Source organism: Drosophila obscura, unplaced genomic scaffold (assembly GCF_018151105.1).
Source record: "Drosophila obscura isolate BZ-5 IFL unplaced genomic scaffold, ASM1815110v1 contig_4, whole genome shotgun sequence".
Lineage (NCBI taxonomy): Eukaryota > Metazoa > Arthropoda > Insecta > Diptera > Drosophilidae > Drosophila > Drosophila obscura.
In genome coordinates, this window is record NW_024542828.1 from 4295627 (window position 1) to 4323404 (window position 27778).

Sequence of the window (27778 nt, forward strand, 5' to 3'; positions counted from 1 at the left end):
GTGGCTGTTGCAAGTGCATAAAGTTTGCCTGAATTGGAGCTGTGGCTGTGGCTGAGCTTGAGGTGGAGGATGAGGCTGAGGTTAGATTTGTGGGGGATGTGGTTCTAGCGGGTATTAATGGTGCATATGTCTGTGGTTGTTGCTGCTGCTGCTGCTGTTGCTGTTGTTGCTGCTGCTGTTGGAACAATTGCGTTTGCTGTGCACGCAGCATTTTCTTATTCAAAGGCTTGGTTGTGCCACTGCTGCTGCTTCCGGCAAAGTTCCCGTTCCCTTCAGGAGTTGTTCCCTTGGCAGTGATCGTGCTGCCCCCTCTGTAACCCACTGTCGATGGCCCTGTCGACATATTGACGGGGGAATCCAGAAGATTCACCACTGGGACCACACCCCCACTCGAGGACATGGACGAGGACGATGTGGAGGATGAGGAGCAAGAGGATGAGGTCTGATCCCCATTATGATTGCTATGCAGTAGAATGCTGTTGCTACTGTTGCGTGTGCTGCGACTGTTTGGAGGGGTGGGTGTTGTGGTTGTGGCTACGCCTCCTGCCACTGCGGGTGGCGAATCAATCGACGATTGCGATGAGGACAGTGACAGCACCACAGGCGATGCAATGCCTCCAGGCAGACCAGCACTTGGCGATTGATGTGGCGAACTATGACGACTCTGTTTCTCCGCTACGATTGCGCCTGCAGCTGCTGCAACATTGCCTGCCGCTGCTGCTGCTCCCGTGGCATTGGTTTCGTTTTTATTGAGTGCCGCTCCACGCTTTTTACCCGAACGTCCACCCGATGGGGCTTTGGTGTTCGTTGCGTTTGTGGCAGAGCTACTGACGGGTGTATTGGGGGTGGTCAAAGAGGTGCTGCCTGCGCTTGCGGCAGAGTGCAACGATTGTAGCGATGTCAGCTGCTGCGGTTGCAATTGCTGCTGCAGCCCCTGTGCTGAATGATGTGGGGGGACAATATTGCTGCTGTGGTGGTGGTTCTGCGAGTGATGATGATGATGGTGATGATGACTACTGGTGCCACTGCTCTCACCAGAGCGCGATCTACTTGTGTGGTGTGGATGTGGGTGTGTTGCGGGGATTCAATATTGTGGTGTGATTTTGTGTTATTGGAAGACATTAAGCAAATCGAGATAACAAGAGAGATAGAGAGTGGAAGAGAAGAGAGAGTAATTTTGTTTATAGATCGCAGCTTTATGTTTTTGTTGAAATGAAACACAAAAAGCTGCTGCTGCTGCTTCTGCCCGTTGGAACCAAAAAAAAAAAAAACGAATGAACCACACATGCCCCGCTCAGCCTTCCGCCTCCTCCTCCGGTGGTGCAGTGATGGGTGCAAAATGATTGATTACAAATTAAACACAACCTTCTAAAATATCTGGACACAAAAGGCACATAAGAGCAACAGAAACAGGAAAAAAAAAAACACAACACACCTTACAGGTAACCAAAGAACAATCAAGGTATGGAAGACATCTCTAACGTTTAAGAGTGATTTGTAAACTAAAAGGCAGCTTGCACAGGCAACAAAACATGAAGACACTTGTCGTATATCCCTCCTTCTCGCAATACTCTGCATACCTGCTTCTGCGCGACGTCGCTGGCGGTGCCTCCTGCTCTTGCAGCTGTTGCACACGCGTTGTCTGCTTCTCGTAGCTGATCTTCAGGTTCCCACTCTCTGTGGTGGTGGCCGTCAGATTTCCAGTGGACAGGGCGCCGCTGCTGCTGCTGCTGCTGCTACTGCCCGTGCTGGCGGAGATAATGCTGCCACCGCTATTACCGCTGACTAGGGAGCCGCTGCCGCCCAGAGCCGGTGACGATTTCCCGCTCTGATGCTGAATGACCGTTGAGGCGCCACTTGTTGCTGTTGCATACGCTCCTCCTGCAGCTCCTGCCGCACTCAGTGCTGACAGATTAGCTGCAGTCTGCTGTTGGGTGCTGCGTGAAGTTGCCACCGCATGGGGATCTGTGGAGAAAGGATCGTTATTTCTGTCTTTAATCTACGGATTAAAATAAAAAACTTACCACCGCTGGGATTCGTGGTGGTGGTGCTGCTGCTGTTGCTCGATGGCAGATTGATTCCAGGTACATTGGCCGTCGACAGCGGCACAGAGACATAAAGGCTGGGGGCATTGCTGTTGCTGCTGCCACTCCCACTCGCAGGTGGAGGCGGATTGCTATTGCTGCTCTCCTTAATACCACCACTGCTACTGCTGCTGCTGCTGCCGTGTTTGCTGCTGCTTCCGCTGGTATTGGCTTTACTCGAATCTGTCTTTGGATAGCCACTGGCACCCACTCCTGCTGCTCCTCCGCCCACAGCTGGTGATGTAGCCAATCCTCCTGCTGTGCTGCTGCTTGTGGCATTGCTGCCCAAAGTGCTGCTGCTGCTCGTTGTGGTTCCACTCGCTATTGATGTCACTGCTGCCGTTGCACTCGCTGTGGCAGCTATTGTGGCGGTTGTGGCGGGTGCCAATGTGGCATTCACTTCAGCTGTGGCGGATGTTTGATGGGTCGGCGGACTAAGTTCCGTTCGTTGCTGCAAAGAGGGGGTGCAAAGAGTTTTTGTTTGTTAGTTTTTTGTGATTCATTTACAAGTAAATCCACTGCTGATAAAACTCTCGACTGATAAGCGGACGATCATAAAAAACGATCATCAAGTGGCTCATATTTCATGTTACAACAGAAAAAAAAAGGGTTTGCATGACATTGTCAAGGGGTTTGGATGAGGTATTCCTCATTTTGGGGCAGGAAATGAATATTTTTACAAGAACTTTTCCCCCTAGAAGTGTATTCCCCGCTTCGGTGTGAATCCAATGCTCCACGTTTCTCTTTTAGATTTGCGTTTTGGCTTTGCGGTCATTAGCAACATCCGGTGGCTGTCGTTGGATATGTGTTGCTGTATTTCTGGTAAATGGTTGATGTTTTTTGATGGTGAGGCGTGTAAACACATGTTTACAACCGAAAGAATAAGCAAATACAACGCACAAATACAAAGCAGAGAGCAAGGGGGAGCAGCAGCACCACTAACAGTGGGCCACTTCGAACAGCAGGGCTGTTCATACCCTAAAAGAGAGCTTCTAGAGGGTATTATGGAGAAACAGCAGTGGTAGTACAAATTACAGCACTGGGCAGAGGAGTAGAAACAGATGTAGGGAGAGCAGGGCAGAGCGGAAGAGACCGCGATGGCAGGGGGTAGGGGGGTTTGACGCCGCCGCATGTGTTCCAAATAGATTAAAAGCTGCCAAAGGGACGGACAGACACATTAATGCAACTCAAAAAGCTCTTATCGCTGATGTTGCCTGCTGTTGCTGTTGTTCTGAAATACAATGAAAAAACGACATGCAACATGAGTCACAGAAGAGTCAAAAAGAATGCAAGGCAACTGCAGCAGCAACAGCAGCAGGCAGTGCTGCATGCAGCTGCAGTAACAGCAAAGAGAGAGAGAGAGAGCAAAACACCCACCCGCTCTCCACACTTCACAACTCACAGTCTGGTATGGGAACAGTTTCTCACTGCCATGGGAACAGTCTAAGAGCGAGAGAGAGAGCGAGAGGGAGTGTTGCTGCTGTTGTTGCACGCTGTATGTACCCCCATTTACAATACAATGTAATTTTCGGTCACGTAGGCCAACAACAAAAAAAAACTATGAATGGCGTTGCCACCTGATGACATTTGTTCCAATAGGAATTGCTCCCTAGCCCTAGAGCCTGTTGCTGAAGGGAAGAGAGAGAGGGAGAGAGAGCACGGAGGAATGACACACGAATGACATTTTATAAAGTGTCAAATTTCCAAGCAAAAGAAACACCTTCATGCCTCATTAGATTTGGGTCAAGAGATACAAGGAACAAATACATTCTACATGCAACATGCTTCTCTGGGTGTGTGTGGTCAAGTCCTTACTTTTTGAGGGCACCTTTAAGGAAAGGGGGTCCCTAAATACCCTACATAGAACATGTATTGATTGCAACTATAATAGTAATATGATATAAGAAGAATTCAGCAAATGTTTTTAGAGGCTTTAATCCATAAAGCTTGAATAAAACCCACTTCTCATCTGTGTCAATATAAAATAGTAATTCCAAACACGGCTCTTGCGATTACCATACTTTCACTAGCCAAAATAATTCTCTTTATCCGCCCTATATCTGGAAATCTGGAAATATGAGAGACTAGGTTGGCATTTAAAAAGAGATTAACAAGTGGACGACAGACGGTCAATGCTAATCAGCAAAAAATTATATCTTTATAGATGTGTCCGCCCAGTGGGTCTCCCTCCTCTTCTGCATCTGGTCAAACATCTGTTGAGAATTATTAATACCCTCTGCTGCTGCTGTTCGGGGTGTGATAAAAAGTTTCGTCTACTACCATTTCATGGCCAAGTTTCTGGAAGATTTTTGCAGTTTCCCGCTTCGTTCTCTCTCACGTATCGTATCCCACACTCTCTCTTTGGCTGCTTCGGGGGCAGCTGTCGGACAAACAATGGCGGAAGGTTTCAGGCGCGCGCGTTTTGATTATCCTGTTGCTGAAGCTAATGGCCCACAACCCCCAGGCCCAGACGAGGAGCGCAACGCGATACCGGCAAGCGAAATCAACCCCTTTTCTTTTTTGGTTTGTTGGGAATTCGCTTCCGCGACACATTTCAATTTTATTTCCAACAAAATTCAATAAGAAGAATTGTCGAGCGTAGCCGGAAATAAAATACCAACTATAAATATTATATTAGCGTGTGTCTGGGATATTTCCCCATCCACACACATCCCCTCTCTATAGAGCTGGTACTTCCCTTTCACAACAATGCTGTGGGTTAATGGTCGCATAAAAGGGTTGTCCTTGTCCCCTTTTTTGGCGGTACTGAAGAAATCATGAGCGACGATTCTTACAACAAATAAACGATAGAACGATAGAATTATTCAAATTGAATTGAGAATTCATTCAATTTGTTGGGGTGCAACTTGTTGGGGGAACGCGATATATCAAAAGAAATCCCAGAGATTCCAAGGAATTAACAAAGGAATGTCTAACAAGTTTGGGAAGTGCTCGTAAAAGATGAGAGTAACTTTTGGGATAATCATCAAACATCAAAGGGCAGTAATTTATTTAGGATTTCCTCATAAAATAGTGGATTTTTGGGGCTGCAAGAAGTCCAAGGAATCCATAGAATATCTCTGTTACAACAAGTGTTTTTTCAAGGTCTTCCACAAACAAAGCCTCTAGAAAACATCTTTAATCTTTATAATCCCAAACAGAGGAAAGAAACCGTCCAAAGTTTATACAGAGATATCTTCTTTAGCTCTAATCCTCTAGTTTCCTTGGAAATGCAAAAAGGTAAACGAAACAATGAATGCCAATTAAATTAACAATTAGAGCAAGAGTTGAGAAAGAGACGACTCGACTCGACTCGTCTTGGGCCTGTCCTGACAGACAGAGTTCGAAGACATTGTCCTCAGGTAGGACGTGAAAACAGCAGCTGTAACCAGATCGAATGGAAGGAAAGGATCAATCAGCCGCCCAGGAAGCAACAGCAAGTACAAAAAACTAAGGGTAGCTGTAGCTGCAGCTCTAGAGCCAAGGGGAAGAAAGAGCGAGGTTGAGCCATGAGGCAAGAGAGGCACAAGATAAAGAAGCATCTTGTGGCAGCTGTCGTAAACTAGGCGCAAATGTGCCAACAATACAGATACAAAGGGCTATCCGATCCAAGGATATTGCCAGTGAAAAACCGGCCTTGGGCTCTCAGGGAATAAATATGTTTCCTTGCACTACCTTCAAAGGACAAGAGGCTACGTGATACGTGGCACAACAGCTGTCTGTGTCTTCCCCCATTTGGTAGGCACTTACACTAATCAATAATACAAACTCCCTTTTCGATAAATGTACGTATATACGAATATAAAAGGATATGCACTCCCCGACAATTGGAGCATTCAGTGTGGATGTAAATGCGGGCAAAGGCGGGGCATGGGCATAATTGAAGGTGTCTCTTCCCCCTCTCTATACAACATTTCTTTTGTTTTATGTCCCTGTGGCAGGTGGCTTGCTCTCACCGCCTCCAAATGCATCCAAAGTGGTGGTGGTGGATGCAGGTGCATGTGGCACAGCGCACACAAGTGGCATATAAGCAATGCGGTTAAATAATTGATGGAGTGTCAAAGACATAGCCAATCGAATTGGGAAAAAAACAACATCGGGGTTGCTTCGATTAACCGATGGGAATATCCACTGGAGAATACTCTCCATAGAATAGAGATCCTAATGAGGGCTAAACATTTTAGGCTTAGGCAAAAACAGTGAACAAATCAATCATCCTATCAATCACAAAGATTTTGTTGGAGTTCTCGAATGGCCTTAGAATTTTCCAAGATATAGCCCTGTCCTTGGAGAAAATATTTCTGTTTTTATTTGCATTTTTAGAGGATAAAACCCCACTATTTTGTGACACTTAGTTCTGGAGCCTGAAGATTTTAGCCAAGAGATCTTTTACTCTTAAAATAGATGAATATTCCATTGAATTCTCTCTTCTAGCATTCCTTTTAATCCAGAATAAATGTTGCTTGCACTTTACACCAGTTGCTGCTCTTTCCCCTCAAGAATCTTCTGGAATTTTAAGGATCCAGGAATATATTTTTCTTTGAAAGAACACTCGCAACATTTATATCTGCCACAAGAAGACAGCACCAGCAGCGTCTTCTGCCACAGAAAGACAGACAGAAGTGTTCCAGGGATTTCCCGAAATAGATTTTGAGGGATTGGCATGGACAGATGCGACTGTCAGGCGCCGTAGATCTACGACCGTTTCTTACCCCGGAAAGCAGGAAGCGTATTTTTAAATTGTGCGGATACGTGGTGGTGGCTGTCGCGGTGGTAGCTCCTCCGCTGGCGCCGCTGCCTCCTCCTCCGGTGGCAATTCCCAAATAGGATGGTGATGCAGAGGCCGAACCACCCACATATTCGATGGTCGCCGAGGGTGTCGTGGAGGCGGACGAGGGCGAGGACGAGGCGGATGTCGAGTGCTGGCTGCTGTTGTGAAGATGATGCGACGATACCACCTCTCGCTCCCGCTCTCGCTGCTCCCGATCGCGATGCCGGCGATGTTCCCGATGCTCACGATGCTCCCGATCCCTGTGCTTATGATGGCGATGCTCCTTGCCCTCCTTCTCCCTCTTGTCACGTTTCTTCTTTTTGTTCTTCCGATGCTCCTTATACTCCGCCATATCGATGTGATTGTTGTTGCTCTCCGCTGTGGCTGCCATCGAGACCATTGTGGCGGTAAAATCTACTAGAGTAGCGCTGCCCACTGTGGTGGCGGCCACGGCCATGGCCGGTGCCACATCCATGGGCTGTGATTGGGATGTGGTGTCCATAGTGTCCATCATCATCATTTTGTTGCTGCTTCTGCTTTTGGCCCTTTATACTTCGTTTTGTTCTTTATTCTTATTCCGTTTTGGGTTACTTTTGTTGTTGGCCCTGTGGGCCCGTAAGCCAGGTTTGGTTTCGCTCTCTCTCTCTCTCTCGCTGTGCTCGCTCTTTTAGCTTCAATTTTGTTTTGTGGTCTGTAATTAACTGGACGGCAGCAAATAGTCGTACCCAGAGGTTGGGCTCCAATCTCAGTTTTTCAGTCTTTTTGGCTCTCTCTCTCTTCTTCCTCTTTCAATATTATTATTTTGTATGCTGCTTTTGCTTCTTGTCTTTTGTATTCACTCGCACACACACAGTCACAAATCACAGCGCGCATACGTGAGAACCAAAACCGAACAACCAACCGCCTCCACCTCCACTCTCCACTCTCCGCAATCTCATGCGCTCTCACTCACTCTCTTTCTCTCTCCACTCTCCCGCTGGCTGGTAGCTGTTCTGTTGTTGTTGGGGTGAATAACTTGCGTGGCGGCGACTGGGCTAGCTCGCTCTCTCTCCCTCTCTCTCACTCAATTCTTTAGGCTCTTTCACTCTTTCGCGCTCGCTCTCGGGCAGCGTTTAAACTTATTCGGTTTTTTTTCACAGAAATTTAATTTCTTTTAAATGGAAACTTGCGACTATATATTTTTTGTGGGATTTTCTCGCCAGCTCTGGGAGCATGTGTGTGTGTGTTGGCCACGTGAATGATTTAATTTTGTTAGTTTTTCATACAGGGAAAATGTAAACGATGTAACTTTTGTCTCACGGGAAAACGTGAATGATTTATAATAGTATTAAATTTTTCCAGACAGGAAAAGCCACTTATTATTGGTTTGCGCGCTTTTTAAATTGACAGCAACAAAAAAACACCAACAAATTCACTTCTTTGAGAGGAAACAACAATTGCCACTCGAGGGGCTGGTTGCACATGCACGGAAGCTGCAGCAGCGTTGTTGCATGGCCGTTCGGAGTTGAATTTGTATTAAACATTAAACTCTGCTGCCTTGAAGCGTTGCACGCACCGAAAACGTTTTGCAGGGAGTAAGCCAGAGAGAGCGCTCTCTCAGAGTGCGACGAAAGAGCACGGCACAGTGTGCATTGTTGTTGCTGGCAATCCGTCGCAAGGTAGAATTATAATAGGTAAGGGAAACTCAGCAAGACCAGTTTTGGCCGTCACGTGAGCAGCGAGAGAAACAGGCCGAGAGGAGGGAGGACCGTACCTTGTATTCCAGTTATACCATGGTCCAACGTCTGTCGTGGCAGCCGGTTTTCAGTGGGGGATTATGGAAACGTATATATGTACATGTGTATATATTTTTTGAGAGTGCAAGAGTATATATGTAGGTGTGTGCTATGTCTGCACGTAGGCCAGACACGCACCAACACAATCACACGTATACCGGTGTGCAGACAATAGCACCAAGAGCATAAGAACACACGGCGGCAGCATAAAAATAAACATACATACAAACGTATAGTCAGCGGGTGAGGAGAGGTGAGGCGCACAAACGGAGGCACAAAAGTTAACTGGAAAAAAGTCACCCAGAGAGCAAACAGAGTGAGAGGTAGTAGTCCTAGACAATGTCTTGGTGAGCAATTAGCACCTTTTAAGAGATTGTAAATAATGTAAAGCTCAAAAGCTATGCAACTTTGAAGCCCATTCCTTTTCAAGATACATCATCCAACACCATCGTATTAAACCACCTGACCTTTAACTCCAAAAGGTACTCAAATTATATGACTTGCCTGGGGTTAGCCCACCTTCAAATTTAATTTCATTCAAACTGTTGACAGTTAAAAGCCAGCTCAACATTTAGCCATCATCCAAAATGTTCACTGTGCAGCAGTCACAAAGCAGAACACATAAAAGTGAATCTTTCACAAACGCACACACACAAGAGCAAGCAGATACAAACACAAATAAAGATTCAAATGCAAGACAACGACTGCAGTGTGCATTTCGTAATGCTGTTGATGTAATAAAAAAAAAGCACACAAACGCGCAACACTCATATACAGAGAGAGAGACAGCGCAACGACAATGTTATCAATGCAGACAGACAACTGTAAAGACCAGGAAGAGCGATGACGATGACGAGAACAGGAGACAGGAAAAGCTGAGCAAAACAAAATGTGACAAAGAATGAGACTAAAAGGAGAGGAAAGGAGACTTAGGGCAGTGGATAGGTACCGACTTAAAGAAGGGGAAACGAAATCAATGGGCACGAAACAAGTCTAGACCAAAGAGGCGAGTACCTGTGCGTAATCAACTGGAAGCAGGCATACATACTCGTAAAAGATACTTTATGTATGTTCAAGTACCTTCCAGCACACTGCAACATCTGCTTTTTATGAGCCCCATCGAAAATGGCTTTGAAGAGGTTTATCCGTTAAAAACATCCTTCTGGTGGCCTATGGTTATGGGGCAGAACCACTGTTCCCAGGCCAAAATTTACCTGAGAACAGTTTTTTGGCTAGACAAACAGACGGAGAGAGAGAGAGAGCCAGAGAACGTAGTAGTGAGAGCATTGCATTATCAGAGTGTGAGAGCGGAAAAGCATTGCAACATAAAAACAACAGCAAATGTAGCGGTGGTCTGCTCTCAGCTTTGAGTGTGTGTGTGTGTGCTTTATGCAATGGGTCTGTCAACGAGGGCGGTCGGTCGGTCGGGCGGGGGTGTGCGGGTGACGATTGCTGCTGCATGCAGGTTAATTCTTCTCTCTCTCACTCCCCTGTGGTTTTTGTTGCTGGTGGTGGTGCTGCTGCTGCTGCCAGACAGCGGCGACAGCGATCCAAGCAAGAAGACAAAACAGGAAAATGAAAAATAATTGAATTGTAAGGCAATATTTACAGGAGAGGAAAGAGCGAGAGAGAGACACACAGACTGGAGGAGCAGCAGCAGAGGAACCACCGCCGCCGCAGACGTTTGCAATTGGCAATAAATAAAAAAAAGAAGCACCATCAGACGAAGAAGATTGTTTGCAGCTGGAACGGAAAGAAGAAGAGGAGGAGGAGGGAATTGGTAGAAGCAGAAGAGGCAGGGGAAGATGAAGCCACATCGCGAGCATAATTTGCGATGCAAATAAATGGGGAATGTGGCCAAAGCCAGAGCCCAAAAAATCATGGTGCAGAAAATAAAACAAAGCACAGAAAAACGAGGAACGTTAAGTGGCATTTACCTGGCGACGGCAACGCAGACTAGAGGACGGGGGAGCTCGGGTGGGTGGGTGAACGTGCCTGTTTTACAAAACAAACAAAACAAATTGGCAGCGACGCCGCTGCATAGGAACGGTACTAATGTTGCCGTTGCCACATCGCCCCCCATACACATCACCTGACCAACCGACCGACCGACCGTTTCGTTTCCATAATCAAATCATAAGAAAAGGTGGCAACAATGGAACGCCGTCTTTTGTCGCCGAAAACGGGATAATTAATTTTAATATGTAGTTAACATTGTGGTAGGTGCTATACCCTTTAAAAGGAGGTTACTGTAATACTGATGAGACATTTACAATGCAGAAAGGAACGCCCTTAAAAGTATATGTATTTTATGTAGGAATTCTACCTTTATAGCTGTAGATTTCTTTACATCCAAACTTTATAGATAGTTCAAATAATTAATATCAGAGTGTACCATAAGAGTGCCACCATAGAAATTCTAGATATGTTAGGGTATCAACAGCTTCTGCAACCCAAAAAAGAAAACTTTATTCTGACAACAAAGAAAACATCATTCTGCGGGACGCGACAGCTCCTTCAAAATTTGGCATGCCTAATTAACAGACCCTAGAACATAAAGACCCCATAAAGCATATTAAGCCACATGCATTAATTAATGCAATCCCAGGGCTCAGACAGGTGCCTGATGTCTTTCAAGTCTTCTACTTCTTCGTTTGGGTTCATTCAACCCCCTCTCTGCTTACAGATAAAAAAGGGTTTCCCAGGAGCAAGCACTCAAGGCATAAGCATAAAATGAAATGTGCAAATATTGAGACAGGCGCAACTGCCGTCAACCGTGCACATTTTTAACTTTGCACACGCCACTAAACAAACCCATTTCGTACGCACTATTGATCATCCTAAAAGTGTGCACAAATGCACAAGAAAGGCACATAAAAGGGTATGTAAATACGTTTCAAAAAATCAAAATTAAAATAAAAATACTCGTACCAAAAAAAATGTCAACAATCAAATATTTGAACAAGTGGCCCAAGGAGTGGTGGTCGAAGGATGTGATGGCAGGAGTGGGAGTACTGCCAGGTCGTGGGAGAATATGCATAGAGGTGTGGTTGTGAGCGAGGATGAGGCAGAGGCAGGGTTGTTATCGATGTTAAGAGCTGTTTAAGCACTAAGAGAGATATAATTAATTAACAGTTCCAGTCCATGGCATAACTCTACCATACAATCACTTAGATTATATCTAGCAAAAGTATCCCAAAACCAACATTAATACCATTATGATATACACAGCAAAAGCATTAACAGCCACGGTAACTGTACTTGAGATCAACATTATTTAGTACAAAGAGTCACGGCAATAAAACGCAATACCGGGACACGTGTCGGGCCCATGAATATGACAAATTCAGGCAACACACACGCGACCCAACCGACCCAGCCGAGAACCCACAGCACACCCCAGCTCGACACGCAAAAAAGGTGTTGTATGGTGGACTCTTGAGCAATCATAAAAGGAACTGCGTGGTGCAGCTCATAAATTAATTGCTTTAGGAAAAACGTATTTGTCTAAATGATTTGTATGGTCATTTAAAGGGAACCGCTTAGCAGATGGACACCCTAAACAGAGGCGACTTACAGGAGGCAATGCCATAAAAACCGGCATGGTTTTTGAGTGCGAGTATCATAAACAAAAAATTGTTTTATTATACTATGTGCACCTATGGAAGTCTATGGTAGTCCATGGCAGCACGTGTGTTTGGGCTCAGTTTTTCTCTCTCCTCCCTCTTCTTTGATGTCTGTGAAGAACCGCTGATAATTGAAACAGTCAAGAGAGGAAAAAAATTATGAGTTATCGCCGCCCTACCACTCCCCTCCCCAACTCTAAGCACTACCGTTACCGCGAACCTTTTCTTTCCACCACTATCGACAAACAGTGTGCACACACTACCGCAAAACAGCAAAAATAAAAATCAGCATGGGGTCCTTTCCTTCCGTTTGATTTCCGACTGCACACCCCGCTGATCCAATAAATGTGGTTGTACCCAAGGGGTTGGGGGTTGTCTTCTATAAAGAATGGACATGCCATGAAAAATAGCAATCGCAATTTAGAATTTATAATTTTGTCAGCCAAAACGCGAAGCACAGCAGAAGTCTATTCGCTGTTTCTGTGGCTAAGGGTTCTAGAGTTTCATTTCGTTCCGTTCCAGTCGGTTGGGCACCCTCTTCTTCCTCCCTTCCCACCGCCCCAGGCCGATTTGTTCTGACAATTTGTAATGGGAAATCAATAAGTTGTGGCCCCCCATTAAGTGCATGTAAGTCACGTAAATGTAATAGATATGATGGATATTTGGAGCGTATTTCCACTTCCTGAATCAATCATTTTAATCGGAGAACACATCTCCTTTTCTGTAACATCTCAATTTGACTTGAAACCTTGCGAAAATCTCTTCCGTAATCCAAAAACAACAAAAATCTAAAAACAAGCACATGTTCTATATCCCCAAAGTCATAATCGAGTATACAAATAGTTGCATATTTCAACAGGCCATAAATCAAATCGCACCATTGAACGGGGCACAAATTAAACATTAATTAAACAGTAGAAATGCCATATAAAAAATAAAATATGTATCTCAGTATATTTAGAGATCATCAAGAATCCACAAACAACAACAACAACAACTAATTCTGATCAATTTTTCAAGTGCTGTGTCATATGCGAAACAATTTCAAAAACAGAATCCCTCCAATCAAAAATAGACGCTGACTAAAATGAAAAATCTATAAATATTCGCATCAACTAACAAAAAAACACACCTGGCCCACAACTGCCATTTATTTAAAATATTTATAACACAAATAATAATAAATAAATGATTTAGTTTTTGGCCCCCAAAACAGCCCATGGCAACATCACGTCACAAAAAGAGGTGCTACCCTCCCTGCCTATAGATATTTGCAAAAAAAGAATTATTAGAAACGTGAATAATGTTTGTTTCGGTTTCGGTGGTGGGTGTGCAAAGTACACGAATAGTTCTTAAGTGCATGAACATTAATTTTAATATTTGCGACCTTCCGTCACACGAAAATGCACTTTATTCGAAATAGTATTTCACTTAAGGATCGTTTCTCTTGAGTGATTCACTTATTATACAACCATTATCAATCAGGCACGTGGTAAAAACATTTCTTATAAACAAATTCCAAGAAGCTCTTTAGAGATTCAAGAGGTTTTCCTCAAAGTTTAAAGAGTTTTCTCTCTTACGTGTAGGATAGTTCTCTTGAGTGGAAAATCTATGAGTGAGCTTTGGGGATATGAGCATCAGCATCATATTTATATTTAGAAAATCATTTGGATACGGCGAGTTATGGAACATTTTCGAATGTGTTTTTCTCTCAAAAACACACAAGAGAATCTCTATGTATATTTAGAGAACGGTTTTTTTGTTGTTGTTTTTCTTGTGCGTATAGTTGAGAAATTATTTTTCATGATGTTTAGTCGGTCGAGAACCGAATCGAGGAGAATCTATATATAGATCCGATGAGGTGGCTCAATTCAAAAAACCGAAATCCACCCACCCACCATGGATACCACCAGGTCATCATCCATTCCATTCAATCCATCTATACGTCCATCTACTAGATGTGGCCATTCAAACACACAGCACAGGTAGGCAGACAGGTAAAGATATCTGTGGTATGTTGCACCCAATTAAATCAATTAAAACTACGAAAAACAATTTCGAAATTAGTTTTTTTTTGTTTTTCATGGAACCCACTGGGGCTATATATATTATTTGGATGTTATATGTATGTGTGTATGTTTGTTGTATGATATATAAGTAATTTTTTTCTACATCCAAATCCGTATTGGAATTTAGAGCGATTTTTTTGAAGAGATTAAAGAGTGATGAGAAATTTGTTTGAAAATATTTCATTATAAATAATCAAGATTTCGTAAGTTTATATGTATCGTAAGAACTAAAAATCATCTAAATATACATCATCGTCATATATCAATCATCATTTCTTCATTTTATCATTCATCGTTCATCTTTTATCGTATCATGAGTAGTAAATAACATTTTTCAAAGTATGTTTCTTTGTTTTGGAGCATGAAACACACTTTGCTTTGTGTACAAAAAATAAATATAAACGACTTTTTGGCTCGCTTCGTTTCCCTATAATTCCTCCTATAAGTCCTGTGCGTTTGCTGGGACTGTACCTCCACAAAAGTTAAGCCTTAATTCATGGGCCTCTGCCGTTGGTTGTCGTTCTAGATCATTAGATCATTGGTTTCGATGTTTAGTTTCGCTTTTCGATTCGTAAGTTCTTTTGGTTGCAGTTTTCAAGTATTTTTTTGTTCAAGTTTTTATTATTTTTTTAAGCTTATTCTCACATAACCTAAAAGAAAAATAGATTTGTTGCATCGTTGATCGAAATATCGTTGGAAGAAAACGAATACTAAGTTAGCTAATTGCTGTAAAAGTTAGTTAAAACAAGTAGGGGGATAGACAGAGGGGGGATAGATTAGACAGAAAATTCGGAACGGAACGGTTCACAGATATAATCGTTTATCTTTTAGAACGTTGTCAAGGCGCCCGCGCCGATACCATATCCGCATCCCTTGGTTCCATAGTTGCGGCCATAACAGGCCTTGCAATAAATATCACCATCGGGTCCGTCGTTCAGATTCGTCGAGTCCAGAGATTTGCGACAGTCCGAGCAGTAGAAGCAACGCTTATGCCAGATTCGGCTCTTGCTGATCATCTGTTCGGCGGCAAACACGGCAAAGCCACAGCGTGGGCATCCGCCCGAGGTGCGTGCTCCGTTCAGGGGACCGCCATCGGGGAACTGAATGGTGGACTCGCCGCTGGTCGACACCAGAGTGGGGGCATGGCCATAGCCAAAGCCCTTGGGTCCAAAGTGCTTGCCATAGCAGGCCCGGCAATAGATATCGCCATCGGGTCCATCGCAGGCCAGCATCGAGTCCAACGGGCGGTGGCAGTCAGTGCAGTTGTAGCACTTCTTGTGCCACACCTTGCCCTTGGAGAGCTGCTGCTCGGCAGCAAAGACAGCGCCACCGCAACGGGGGCAACCCTCGCCCTCGCGCGCCTTGATCGATGTGGTGTCTGGGTTGTAGAAGGGACGATTGGCGCTGATCTGATCCTCGGTGAGGCCATCGGTCTGCAGGAAACCCGAGCCGCAGGCAAAGCCATAGCCATGGGGTCCCCACTTCTTGCCGTAGCAGGTGCGGCAGTAGACATCGCCATCGGGTCCATCGCTGGCATTGATCGAATCGAGCGTCTTGTGGCAGTCTTTGCAGTTGAAGCACTTCTTGTGCCACTCGCGACCCTTCGACAGCTTCTGCTCGGCGGCATAGACCATGCCGCCGCAACGGGGACAACCCTCGCCGGGACGGGCCTGGATCTTGTCCACATCGATGGCGGCACGGATCTGCGGTGCACCATCGTCATGGGCATAGCAATCGGACTGGAGGGCGCCGCCGCCCTGGCCATAGCCGTAGCCCTTGGGGCCGAATTTCTTGGCATAGCAGCCCTTGCAGTAAATGTTCTTGTCGGGCGCCTCGCAACACAGGATCGAGTCGAGTCCCTTCTTGCAGCTGCCGCACTTGAAGCACTCCTTGTGCCAGCCTCGACCGCGAGCCAGCATCTGTTCGGCGGCATACACAAAGCCGCCACAGCGTGGGCATCCCTCGCCCTCGGGGGCACGGGCAATGGCACGAGGCTCCAAGCGTGCGCCATTCCTCACCGACGGACCATCGCCATTCTCACGCAGGAACTGTTGTCCATTGTCCATCGACAGTGTGCCGGCACCGGTGCCAAATCCGTAGCCCTTGGGCCCGAACTTACGCCCATGGCAGGTCTTGCAGTACAGCTCCCGCTCGTGCTCTGTGCAGTTGGTGGAGTCCAGCGATTTGTTGCACATGCCGCACTTGAAGCAATTCTTGTGGAATGAATAGCCACCGGCCAGACGTTCCTCGGCCGCGTACACACTCTTGCTGCAGCGCGGACATTTCGGAGCCTCGATCGTTTGGAAAGGCATTTCTGTTTCGTTTTCTGTGTGTGTTCGCTATCGAAAGGATCTACTCGAGAGTACAAATTACTATTCTTATTATCTGAAAGTGCACAGAGAGAGCAAAAGAGAACACATAGAATCGAATTTTGGGGCTTTAGCGTGGAATTGGGGGACGAAAAGCGTTGTGTGGTTGATGAAAGCAATGAATGAGGTAAGCACCTGCCTTTTCTGCAGCAGAAAACAGGGTTTTTAAAATTAAGCAAATTTTTGGTACTGATCTAAATCCGAAAAGTCTGTAGATAAATATATAAAATGGTTTTTTATCAACCCTACAACGCGTAAACAAGCTTTAGTACATTTTTAGAACCGATATATAAGTTTAGATCGAGCTTTAAATCAAATTTATTCGTACACATCTGATTTTAAAATGTTGCAAATAATTTAGTATACGTTCTAAAATCATAAACATTAGTTTAGATCTATGAATAACATCTTCAATTCATCTAATTCAATGTCTTTAGTACATGAACTAAAACAGTCGAAATCCCATGGCGGCCTTCATCTGGGTCATCTTGTCTGCGTTCATTGAAAAATCAAAGTGATCTTTTCACTAATTTATCCCTCAATTTACATTATGTAGATCATCTATCAAAAACCTTATCTGTCAGTCGTCAGAAACGTCATCGCCTGGTGCTTGAAAAATTACCCAACCCAACCACAGACGTATACGTAATATTAATGAAGATTTTTCCCTCTTTATGCTTTCTTTCTCACTTTTTCTCGACGAAAAATTCAGGGAAAATTCTTTAAACATCACAGAAAAACATGAGCAATAAATGTGTATCTATACAGAATACAGAATATTTTTGTATAAAAATAAAACCCAGACAGGTAGAAACACACAAAAAAGTGACCGCGAGGCTATGACAGATATATGGGATATGATGTGATGTGTGAGAGTGTGTGTACTAAAAACACTTTTGAGATCTGAATCACCGAAGCACACAATCTATGATATCTAGGTATCGCTTGGGGATGGTTTAGATTAGAGATGCAGATGCAGGTGGGGGTTATGATGCAGTTTACAGACAAACTGTGCAAATATCGGTTAAAAAGCTGTGTCTAGATATAGATATATGACCGAACGGGAACCTACACAACGCACTAAAACCACACACGGAAGCGCCGAGTACTGAACTGGAAGATTGCTCAAAGCAAACTAATCTATATAATTCTGAGTGCACACGGCACGGCCGAGTCCGAGATGATTCTTCCTGCTCACAGTTTTTTTGAGTTGAGAAACTTTAGATGCGGCAACAGCAACAGCAGCAGCACGGAGCACTTTTCCTTCATTTTCATTTTCAGTTTTTCATCTAATATCATCTCGCCCAGAGAGTGGGATGGAAAGAAATATTATGATTGTATTGGGGAGCAACAGCAGCAGTTCTGCGGTTTTTCAACTTGTATTTTGTTCGTTTTTTCTTTTTTATTCACATTCTACAATCGCTTCTTCTTGCCTCTGGCCGTTTCAGTTTGTGTTTTTTATGTTCGCTTAGTTTTTGAGGGTAAAAATGTTGTGTGAATACGCTTTTCCCCCTGGGGGTGAGAAGGGAGCAAGATCGTAAAGTTTGCGGTAGCTGCATTTTCTCGGTGGGGGTACACATACTATAATCAACATAATTAAGCATCTGGGAATTTGTTTATATCCTTTGGCTGTATTTTCTATGAATTTAAACGCTAAATACTGAAATCTAAATATATGAAACGTTTAACTAAAACGTTTGGTAACAACTCATTTAGGTATAAATTTCAATGATTAAAGATTTTTAGAACATATCCGATGTGGCATATCTGGTCAACATTAAGTTTTACTTATGTTTTCCCATTTAAACTTATTTGACTTGATTATCTTCAAATTATTTGAATATGTACCACCGTTTAGTACATGTACTAAAATGTTTTCTACTGTTCACTGTGCCGAAATATGGAAAAATCCCCATAGACAATTCAAATTTCATTGAGTCAGACAGCTGCGTGTATAGGCTTTTTCCACTAAAAAATATCCAAATCTATAAATAAGAGTAGGAGTGTGGAGCCACACAGCATTCCTCCCATCTTTTGTGGGTCACATGAATATGAGTCAAAATTTCACACAATTTCTAAAATTAAACTGGAGAAAACTTGGGGACAAAACTTCATTGCTTTAACCGATATTTTTGCACAGGCACTGAATTGTTGGAATATTTGGATTATATGAGAATACAGATGGGGGGGATTGTGATTGTCCCTCAATTGTATGATGGTTTTGCATATTTACTTTTCGTTCGTAATAATAAGATTCGCAAAGGAAAAATATATTCTTAATTTTAGTTTTAGCTTCGATTAACAACGATTTTCGACTGATCGCTCTACAAAATTGTCATAATTCTCGATGCTGTCGCTGTGGCGCTGCCTATGAGTCTTTGTCTGCACACGGCACAACGGCTACAACGACAACCACATCGAAATGTCGCCAAAAGCCACACGATAGGGATGACTATATAGACAACAATACTACCATCAGTAGCACAGAAGAACAACAATAAATACATGAGCCAACAAACCCAACAAATCACCAAAGTATATATACATATTATTCCAATAAATTTCATCTATGAAACATTTTCTTTCTGAATTTTATTCAGAATTTTTCCAGGTGGAGGCTCTTCTCATGACAAGGCAAAAAGAGATATACATATGAAGGTATGTATTTCTGTTATACTTTCCGTTGAATCAACAATATGGTAGGTGCTGTTGTCTGATTCAAAGTCGATGTCGATCAATAAATTAACATGTACATTTGCATTTAATTAAATTTCAATTCAATGGTATTTTTGCCATGCATTTTTGTGATTCAAACAGAAAATTAATGGGGCATGGGGGTAATGTCGAGTGTACATCAATCAAATCGGGGAAAATGGAAATAGACAAGCGTGAAAAAGAGAGACTATGAGACTGTAAGGTACCCTAGAAGATAGTTCTTTAATGCATTCTTTATGTGCGCCTACGATCAAGGAAGGATCGGAGTAGTAACGATAATGATATGGTGCAGTACTCGTGACCCTTGGAGCCGAACCGCTCGAGATAAAAATCAAAAATAGTTCATTCATCTTCAGATATGATTAATACAATAATTTCAGTAATCGTTTAGGAACGAAAAATTCTCCCAATCCCAAAGTCTATATCCCTCCACAAAATACTTTAAAGGGTAATATGGAAAAACAAGGAATTCCTTTGAGTTCCCACTTTAGTATAATTCCACGCACACCTTGCGCTTTCGATAGAAATTCATTTACAGAATAATTGCATTTTTTTTTTTGTTCTTCTACCTATAAATATGATACGAGAGCGGTAAAAAGCGCCTGCGCCCTAAACTTTTGGCAAGTGAAACGAATATATAGATATTTTCTATAACTAATATTATAGTGTATTCTCTCTGGCAAACAATATGGACATGACATGCTCTAGACAAGTGTAAAACATCATTCAAAATACAACATTGTAGCCAGAGAGAGATCGGAAAAGTATTACAGAAAAGTCACTCAAGAGATACAAAAATCAATAACTCAAGAGTGAAAAATCTTTACCATACTCTTTGGTTTATACATTCAATTGTTTATCAGCCTATTTATAGAACACAAAAATATATACTTAAAGATAAACAATTTGTTGGAATAAAACTTACCCTCTTGGAGCTCTTTTCTATTTCCTTTTCAAAATCTGTTAGTGCCGTCAGAGTCACGTGTGGATCCTTGATTATTTCACGAAATGAACTATTGAATTATAAAAAACAGAAATCAATAAATAGTTGATATACAAATTATTGAGATTTAGGGTAAGAAAATAGGTCTGATACGATGTTAGTCGAGTCGATTAATAATTTCTACAATTAAAAAAAATCTGCTCTCCAATGAGAGACCTTTACAACTATTACAAAATGATAATTATCGGAAGTACAGGTTTCCCAATGTCTGCTGGGTAAGACGTTGGAGAGCCCTTATTAAACTACCAAAGGAAATTTGGAAAAATTGTAACTTATAAAAGACCTTTTCTTTGCCGTTCTCGAAGCCCACCTATTGCTATCGTCCAAAACCGATGGGGCGATAATGGGGGGGCCGCTGCCGCTTGACTGCTTCACCGAATCGGCTTTTCGTTTTTTGGATGCCACACTCGTGGTTTGTGTGGGATTGCTGGAGGAAGACGACGTTGATGCTGCTGCAGACGATGATGATGTCTTGTTTGTGGTCAAATTGGTGGCCACAGTGGAGGAGACTGCTCCTCCTCCTCCGCTTAAATTCTGGCCCAGGACTGCAGACATATTACTTGCAGACGAACCAGCGCCTGGCAAAGTGTCTGCACTGCTGCTTGCCGCAAAGGCCGAAGAAGAGTCATTCAAAGCGCTACTGCTGCCTGGACGCAGTTCTGTACCAAATCCCGTGCTGCTGCTGCTGGCATTCAGATGTGTGCCTACATTGCTGCCTGCTGCTCCTCCATTCGTACTGAGGTTCTGGGCATGATTCGAGTGACTGGCAGCTGCAGCGGAAAATATGGCAGTCACAGAGCTGCTTACAGCGCCAGACCCATTGGCGGCTGTTGAGGTTGACGAACTGTTGCTGAGCTGGGTATTGCTGGTGTTGGATGCGCTGATACTCGAACTGCTGCTTGTGGCACCCGGCATTTGAATGGCCGTGTCCTTGTTTTTCAATAATTTCGATGATGACTTTTCTCGCGACGAAGAAAAGCTGGTAGATGTTGAGGTGGCTGTTGAATTGGAGAAACTGCTTATTGTGCTGCTGCTAGGGGGATTGTTTCCGATGTCCTTGCTGCTATCCTTTTCCTTGCTTGAATTTGATTGCTTGCTCAAGCTTTTGCTATGCTTATCCTTGTAGCTGCTGCTACTGCTCGAACTGCTGGCCGAAGATTTTGTTGTGGCGGCTGTCGATGTTGTCGACTGACTGGCGTTGGAGGCCTTCTGTGAGCCAGAGCCACTGCCAGAGGAAGGCAGATTTATTGCACTTGTACTTCCACCGGCCACGCTACCGCCAGCAGCTGCTGCTGCTGCTCCAGTGCCAGCCGGCAGACTGGTGCTAGTACTATTACTAATATTAGTAGTGCTACTACTCGATGGTAGTAGGCTTCCTCCGACTGGCAGATTGCTGGCACCGCCCGAGATAGCGGTACTGGAGGATGGATTCACCACTCCCGTGGATGATGATGAGGAGCTGCTGCTGCTGCTACTCGATGACTTGCCCGATGCATTGCTCTTTCGCTGCTTGGACGATGAGGACACACCACTGCCGCTGCCTCCAGAGACTGCCACCAAAGTGCTGGCATTCAAGGCATTGCTGGTGGCGCTACTGCTACTGCTGCTGCTGGTTATCTTAATGCTCGTTGCCGAGGTAGCTGCTGCATTCATTGTGGAGTCAATATCCTTTTCGGGCGACGAACACGAATCGGATGAGGTGTCATGTTGTATGGGTTTGTATGGCGGTATGGTTTTGACGTTGCCGCCCTTTTTCTGCAAAGTTGCAATCAGATTAGTGTGGAGATCATAAATATATTCCCCCCACATACTCACCAGTTTGCTATAATGATGCTGGCAATAGCCGCAGTACTTGACATTATCCAAATAGTTGCCAGCCTCCTCGCAGAGCAGACCCAAGCTTTGGGCGCATGTGACATGGAATTGTTGCTTGCAATTTGATTTGTTGCACTGCATGCAGGCACCCTTAGTGGAACGTCCTGACTTCCCAATCTCCATGCATATGTAGCAGGCTGTAAAATACCAAAATGTATATAAAATATAAACATCTAAAGAATACCATTCTACTCACCTTTGTGGAAACGCTCCTCTGGTATCTGCGACATGAGTATTGGCTCCATGGTGGTCACATTACCGAATCGCACTTCGGGTATGTACAGGGCACACACGACATGTGCCCATTTGTTTTGATCTGTTTTCTTGAGCGCCCCATCCTTTGAGGGGCACAAATGGCAATGGACGCGGGAAGCGGGCTCTTGGGATTCACATTTTCGACAATACCAGGGTCCGGTGGGGACCGTCACAATGCCATAGCATGCCTGATGCACGGCAACCATGCAGTTTTGGCCGTCACAGTAGACGAGCGGGTTCTCCGGCCACCCCCGCTCGTCCGAACAAACACAACAGCCGCCCACCATTTCCTTCATATCGTCCAGCTTGAACTTTTTAATCTTGACGAGTTTTTTATTCAAGTTTGCGGAGTGAATGGTGTCGTCTTTGCTGGAGTCTAGCTCCAGTTTTGTATTAAATGAAGATGGAATTGTGTTGGAACTGCAAAGAGAGGAAGGACACATTATTCCCGGTTATTGATAATAGCTATTGATGCAGTGTCGCATTCCAAGGTTACACGCAACAAACATTCTCAATTATGCACTAACTCCTTCAAACATACATATCCACATGTATGTATGGATGTGGTTTTCACGACACCAAACAGCTGATTCAAAGTAGGAGATTCTCTGCCGCTGCGCTGCCACCAGATTGAATAAAAATCGAAACTAGAGCATATAATTCTCTCGCTCACACTACATGCTTCTCCCATTACATTTTTTATATCAGATTCCACAGTGTCTGAGGGAGATAGCACATGGCAAGGTATATAAAATAGTAGGTAAGGCAGTCAGCCACACCTGCCCGGGTGTGCAAGAACTTCACAATGAGAGCGAGAGAGTAGCAAAATATGACACCCGAAGAGCAGATATGCCATACCCTGACTTTAATATACCTTGGCACATGGGCTCCATTGGCAAAATATTGACACACGCACAAACCCCACATTCACACAGAGACACTGCTGTTGTACATGAAAATCTCTCAATGTCAAGGTAATTTCGCTGAGTTTTAATAAGCCACGCAATTCTTTTTTGTTGAATCATTTATGTAAATCAAAATGGCCATAAACAAATCAGCACACGTTGCCACCACATATTGATATTTAATTTATTGACGGTGATAAAATCGCTCAACAAATTTCGGTAACATTCACACACACGCTCGAAAGGAACAAACGTGCACGCACACACACACACATTTAACACCCGAAGGCATTCCATTGGCTGCTGGTTCATTGAACTTGAACAACAAAATCGCTTTCTCGATATAAACAAAAGGCAGCACCAAAAATAAAACAGGAAAAACGCTGCATTACAATTCGGGGGATAATTTTGGTTCCACTGTGCAGCATCTGCATATACGTACATACATACATACATACAGACACGGGCACATAAGTAGCGGGATTATGTGGGTCGCCGCCGCAGCATCTGCAGAGATTTCACAATAATAATAACGGCATGCGGGCGCTGTTTCTGTTTCATTCATGCATATGGGCTTTCTCGGTTGAAGTTCTATTCTACCGTTATTGGGTCAACGTGTTGCCAACTGCCGAAAAACGCACTGCGCGAGCACTTTAACTTTAACGGTGTAAAAGCCCATAAACACACACACACACAAACACCTTTATATATGAAACGAGGCCGCCGACACTCTCCACGCCGCTTTTGTAATGTTTACAATAAAGAGGCGACGGGGGCAGAGCAATGCACTTTCCACGGAGCACGCCTACAAAATACACAGAGTCAGATACATTCGCACACACTCACTCAACACACATATAGAGAAGATGTTACATATACCCATTTATATGTACACATGTAAAATGCCGCAAAAGGGGGCGCGTTGGGTGTTTTTGGGGGAGGAATATAAGCGGCACGGCACTCTACTCTATATATTTTCTTCGTTCCAAAGATGCTCTCAATGGAGGGAGGCGAGTGGAGTCAATGGGGGCGGCTGGAGTGCGAGGGTGGTTTCCCACGTCCGTTTTTCTCGCTTAAAGCATGTTAAATTTCTCCAAACGGAAAATGTGTGTATACCCGAAGCTTGAATTTATTGATTTTTTCGGGAAAATTGCTTTAAACTTGTACCGTACACACACAAAAATGGCTTTAAAACGTCATCAAAAGGCAAATTGTATTAAAAAAAAAAACTAGTTTCGGGCGAGGGCAAAATGCGCGCGGTCAAAAGTGGTCAAGCAACGCATATAAAGAGATATCTCTTTTTTTGGGAGCGTCGTTTGGGGGGAGGGAGGTTCACCAAAAACTTGAAATTCTTTCCACTCTTTTTTTGTTACACTATTTTCACACAGTACTTTGTGGTTTTCTGATTGGGGCGCTAACAAAACACCTTTCGCACAGGGAACATAATATTGATTTTCTTTACCCAATTTGACACTTGAGCAGAACTTTAACCAGCCTTAACGAGCTGGCCGGGGCACTTGTGGTTTGTTGGGCTATTAGTTTATATTTCACTTTTCGCTTTTCCCCAATATTTTCCACAGCCGCCCACTAGAAGAAAACGCACGCAAGTAAAATAATCAACACACGAACAAAAAAAGGCGCTGAACATCCACCAGCGTACAACAACAACAACAACAACTGTATTTACAACACCAACACACACCTTGTAACTTGTTTGTTGTTGTTTCGCTCGCACATCAAGAGCGAGCGTGCAAGCCTGAGAGAGACAACACCACCTGCTCTGTATATAGAGGTGGAGAAACATCGATTCTTGATATAGTCGGCGACAAAAATATCGAACCGATAATATCGTATTAAAAATAAAAAAATATCACCTGTTAGCTAGCGAAAATATGTCATAAAGAAGGGTCACACTCAACGGATGCGATTTAGCGCAAAAAAAATACCGATGCTGCCTCGATCTGGATGCAATGCAAGATCTCCTGCTTGGCCCAAATGTCACTGGCCGAGGAACCTTGTTCCGGATATCCTCGTATATACGCTGGGCGCAACGAATGGAGCGTCATCTTGTGCTGGGCTAATTACGGTATATTTTGGTATATTTCTGAGGGTCACACTGCTTCAAACAGCTGTGGGAAGGAAAAATATTGATTTTTGAATCCATCTGCAACTCCATTTCAAGCGTTAAATTAACCGAAAAAATGTCCGGCTTCAATTTAACCTCTCATTTTTTTAGTGGTTTAGCCTACTTGTTGTAACAGTTTTTTTGAAAAACACAGCTGACGCTGTCGGTACCGCCCGGTGCTGCCAGCTCGGTGGAAAATGGATGGACGCAGAATGAGAGCACATAAATGGCTGACTTTGCGGGTGATTTTAAATTTAATTTAAATTAAAGTGGTTTCTGAAATTTATGCTGCTGTTGTGTGTTTTGCTAAACTTTGAAATGTAATCTAACAATATATGTGCTGTTGAGAAATTAGTCGCTTAGTTTTAGGTCAATATTCATTCATATAATAGTTGCCCTAATCATATGCTCGCTATTGTTTTGCCCGCTGTTCTTATTGCTTATGTCCAAAAACTTAACTGTAACGTTCTTACACGTATAGCCAAAACGAGCAGCTACCCACGAAGACATCGATGTGCACCGTCTTTGTATTGGAGGAGACGCGCCCAAGTCGAAAACCGTTAAATTTGTTCAGTGCTGAAATAAATAAATATGTTTTTGTATGATATTTCCCCGTTTTTGGTATAGGTCAACTGAAGGAAATTATATTATATTATACTTTAAATTAAAAGCAAAAATACAATAGGATTGTATTTGTATTGTTGTATTTATTTGGTCGAAAGTCAAATGAAACTTTTGCATCGTCGCTATGGCCTGAAATTTACATAATTCAATTAATTTTACATAGCATAGCTATTTTTATTACATTTTAATGCACTTATTAGGAATAATTAGGAATATTCTTAGAACAGAACAAGCTTAGAACAAACTCCTGTCGTGTATGCACGAAATGCTATTTACTCTGCACCAAACGTGCAGAAATATTTCTCGTAATTCTCGTACGGACGCTTGTCGACAAGCTGAAGGCAAGGCGTTCCTCCACGTACACACGAAAACATTTCATTTCAATCGAGTCCTCCTGTATCTCCTCCTTGAAGCACTCTTCCAGCAGCGTCTCGCTGTTCGAAGCATTTCCCTTGATGATCGACTTGGCCAGACGCGAAAAGATTTGTTTGAATTTTTATTTCGCTTTCGTAGTCCATGGCGTCCAGGGCGCGGGACGGCGTGCGGCGCGTATTGAGAGGCAGGGGAACACTCTCAGTGGACAGACGTAGACTTTTGCTTGTAGACGCGACTGGCTCCTTATTTTTGCCAGCAGCAGAGCTGCTATCCAAGCGGATAACCTGGGATAGTGGAACATCATCTGGGTCGGGAGCGTGATCGGTTGGCCTCTTAGCTGCTGTGGCCTTTTCTTTGGTATCTTTCTTCAACTTTGCCAACTCTTTATCCAAAACTTTTGGGTGGTTCTTGAAGAATCGGAACATCTTCTTTTTGTATCTATTAGTAGGAAAGGGAACAGAATAATTTTTGCACTGTAAAAGGTTCGTCACTTAACTTACACAGCTCTGCCCTTGGCTGCTGCTTCCATGTACGGAACGTTGCGCTCCTTCGAAAGCTGCTGCCATTCCTCAGCAAAAATTTGATTGTGCTCCAGGCCCGTACGGTGCAGCCAGCCAGGCTCGCGTTTCAGTTCGTTGTGTTTTTCCATCAAGAACAGATGATAGCCAGGCAGTGGCATTTTGGGGGCTCCAGCGACATTGATACGGCGCCCAATAAGTTTGATATCTTGATCTATAGAAAAATGAATCAGTAAAACATTGTTCGAACAATGTTCGGTTCGTACTTACAAACTTCGTCGTCGCTGCTGTCGGAGCTGTAGCTGGATTCCGAGTCCGAACCAGAGATTACGACAGGCTCCTCGTCGTGGCATTCATGGACTCACCTGAGATGCCTTCTGATAAGAGAGCGCTGAGCGCTCTTATATGGACAGTACAAGCATGTGAAGTTTTTTATCTTTGGTCCAAATTCACAGTACAATTTTCTGTGGCTTGCTAAGGATTTTTTCAGCATAGTTCTTCGGCATCTTGCGCATCTTGCGAATCCGGATTCTGGTTCGCTCTAGAATATATAAATAAATGAAAATATAAAATATATGTTGATATATTTACTTTACTTTACCTCGCTGGAACTTGAAGAAGTGGAAGAGCTTGAAGAAGCATGGCCATACACTTCAACCCATCTTCTAAATGTAACGGGCAGGTCTTTG

At 43.7% G+C, this 27778-nt stretch overlaps 3 protein-coding genes across 15 annotated transcripts in view; all 3 read right to left on the reverse strand.

The window, feature by feature from the left end:
* Positions 1 to 25211, reverse strand: part of LOC111074587 (protein AF-10) — a 29399-nt gene extending 4188 nt beyond the window's left edge. For 6 of the 12 annotated variants that reach the window (XM_022367455.2, XM_022367445.2, XM_022367470.2 and 3 more), the window contains exons 1-7: positions 25150 to 25211; positions 22484 to 22962; positions 22228 to 22424; positions 20696 to 22167; positions 20335 to 20422; positions 2025 to 2535; positions 1581 to 1965 (exon numbers count right to left, since the gene is read on the reverse strand). In XM_022367455.2, the coding sequence (XP_022223147.2) occupies positions 1581 to 1965; positions 2025 to 2535; positions 20335 to 20422; positions 20696 to 22167; positions 22228 to 22424; positions 22484 to 22962; positions 25150 to 25184 (3167 nt within the window). In that variant the 5' untranslated portion in view covers positions 25185 to 25211. Of the gene's footprint in view, positions 1 to 46; positions 1047 to 1580; positions 1966 to 2024; positions 2536 to 6796; positions 8386 to 20334; positions 20423 to 20695; positions 22168 to 22227; positions 22425 to 22483; positions 22963 to 24909; positions 24973 to 25149 lie in introns of those variants that run through there. The other 6 variants (XM_022367437.2, XM_022367482.2, XM_022367498.2 and 3 more) reach the window with 5 other exon arrangements.
* LOC111074649 (muscle LIM protein Mlp84B) lies at positions 14490 to 19031 on the reverse strand. 2 transcript variants are annotated; one of them, XM_022367519.2, is made up of 2 exons: positions 18928 to 19031; positions 14490 to 16710 (listed from the first exon to the last, which is right to left on the reverse strand). In XM_022367519.2, the coding sequence occupies exon 2, from the start codon at positions 16635 to 16637 to the stop codon at positions 15153 to 15155; it is 1485 nt and encodes a 494-aa protein (XP_022223211.1). In that variant the 5' UTR covers positions 16638 to 16710; positions 18928 to 19031; the 3' UTR covers positions 14490 to 15152. The 2 variants fall into 2 exon arrangements, with proteins under 2 accessions (XP_022223211.1, XP_022223220.1); XM_022367528.2 differs by lacking the exon at positions 18928 to 19031 and adding an exon at positions 17767 to 17843.
* A 1152-nt stretch (positions 25212 to 26363) lies between the features above and the next one.
* On the reverse strand, positions 26364 to 27599 carry LOC111073817. Its single transcript, XM_041595093.1, has 3 exons — positions 27360 to 27599; positions 27072 to 27303; positions 26364 to 27009 (listed from the first exon to the last, which is right to left on the reverse strand). The coding sequence occupies exons 2-3, from the start codon at positions 27248 to 27250 to the stop codon at positions 26577 to 26579; spliced, it is 612 nt and encodes a 203-aa protein (XP_041451027.1). The 5' UTR covers positions 27251 to 27303; positions 27360 to 27599; the 3' UTR covers positions 26364 to 26576.
* Positions 27600 to 27778: the final 179 nt, after the last annotated feature.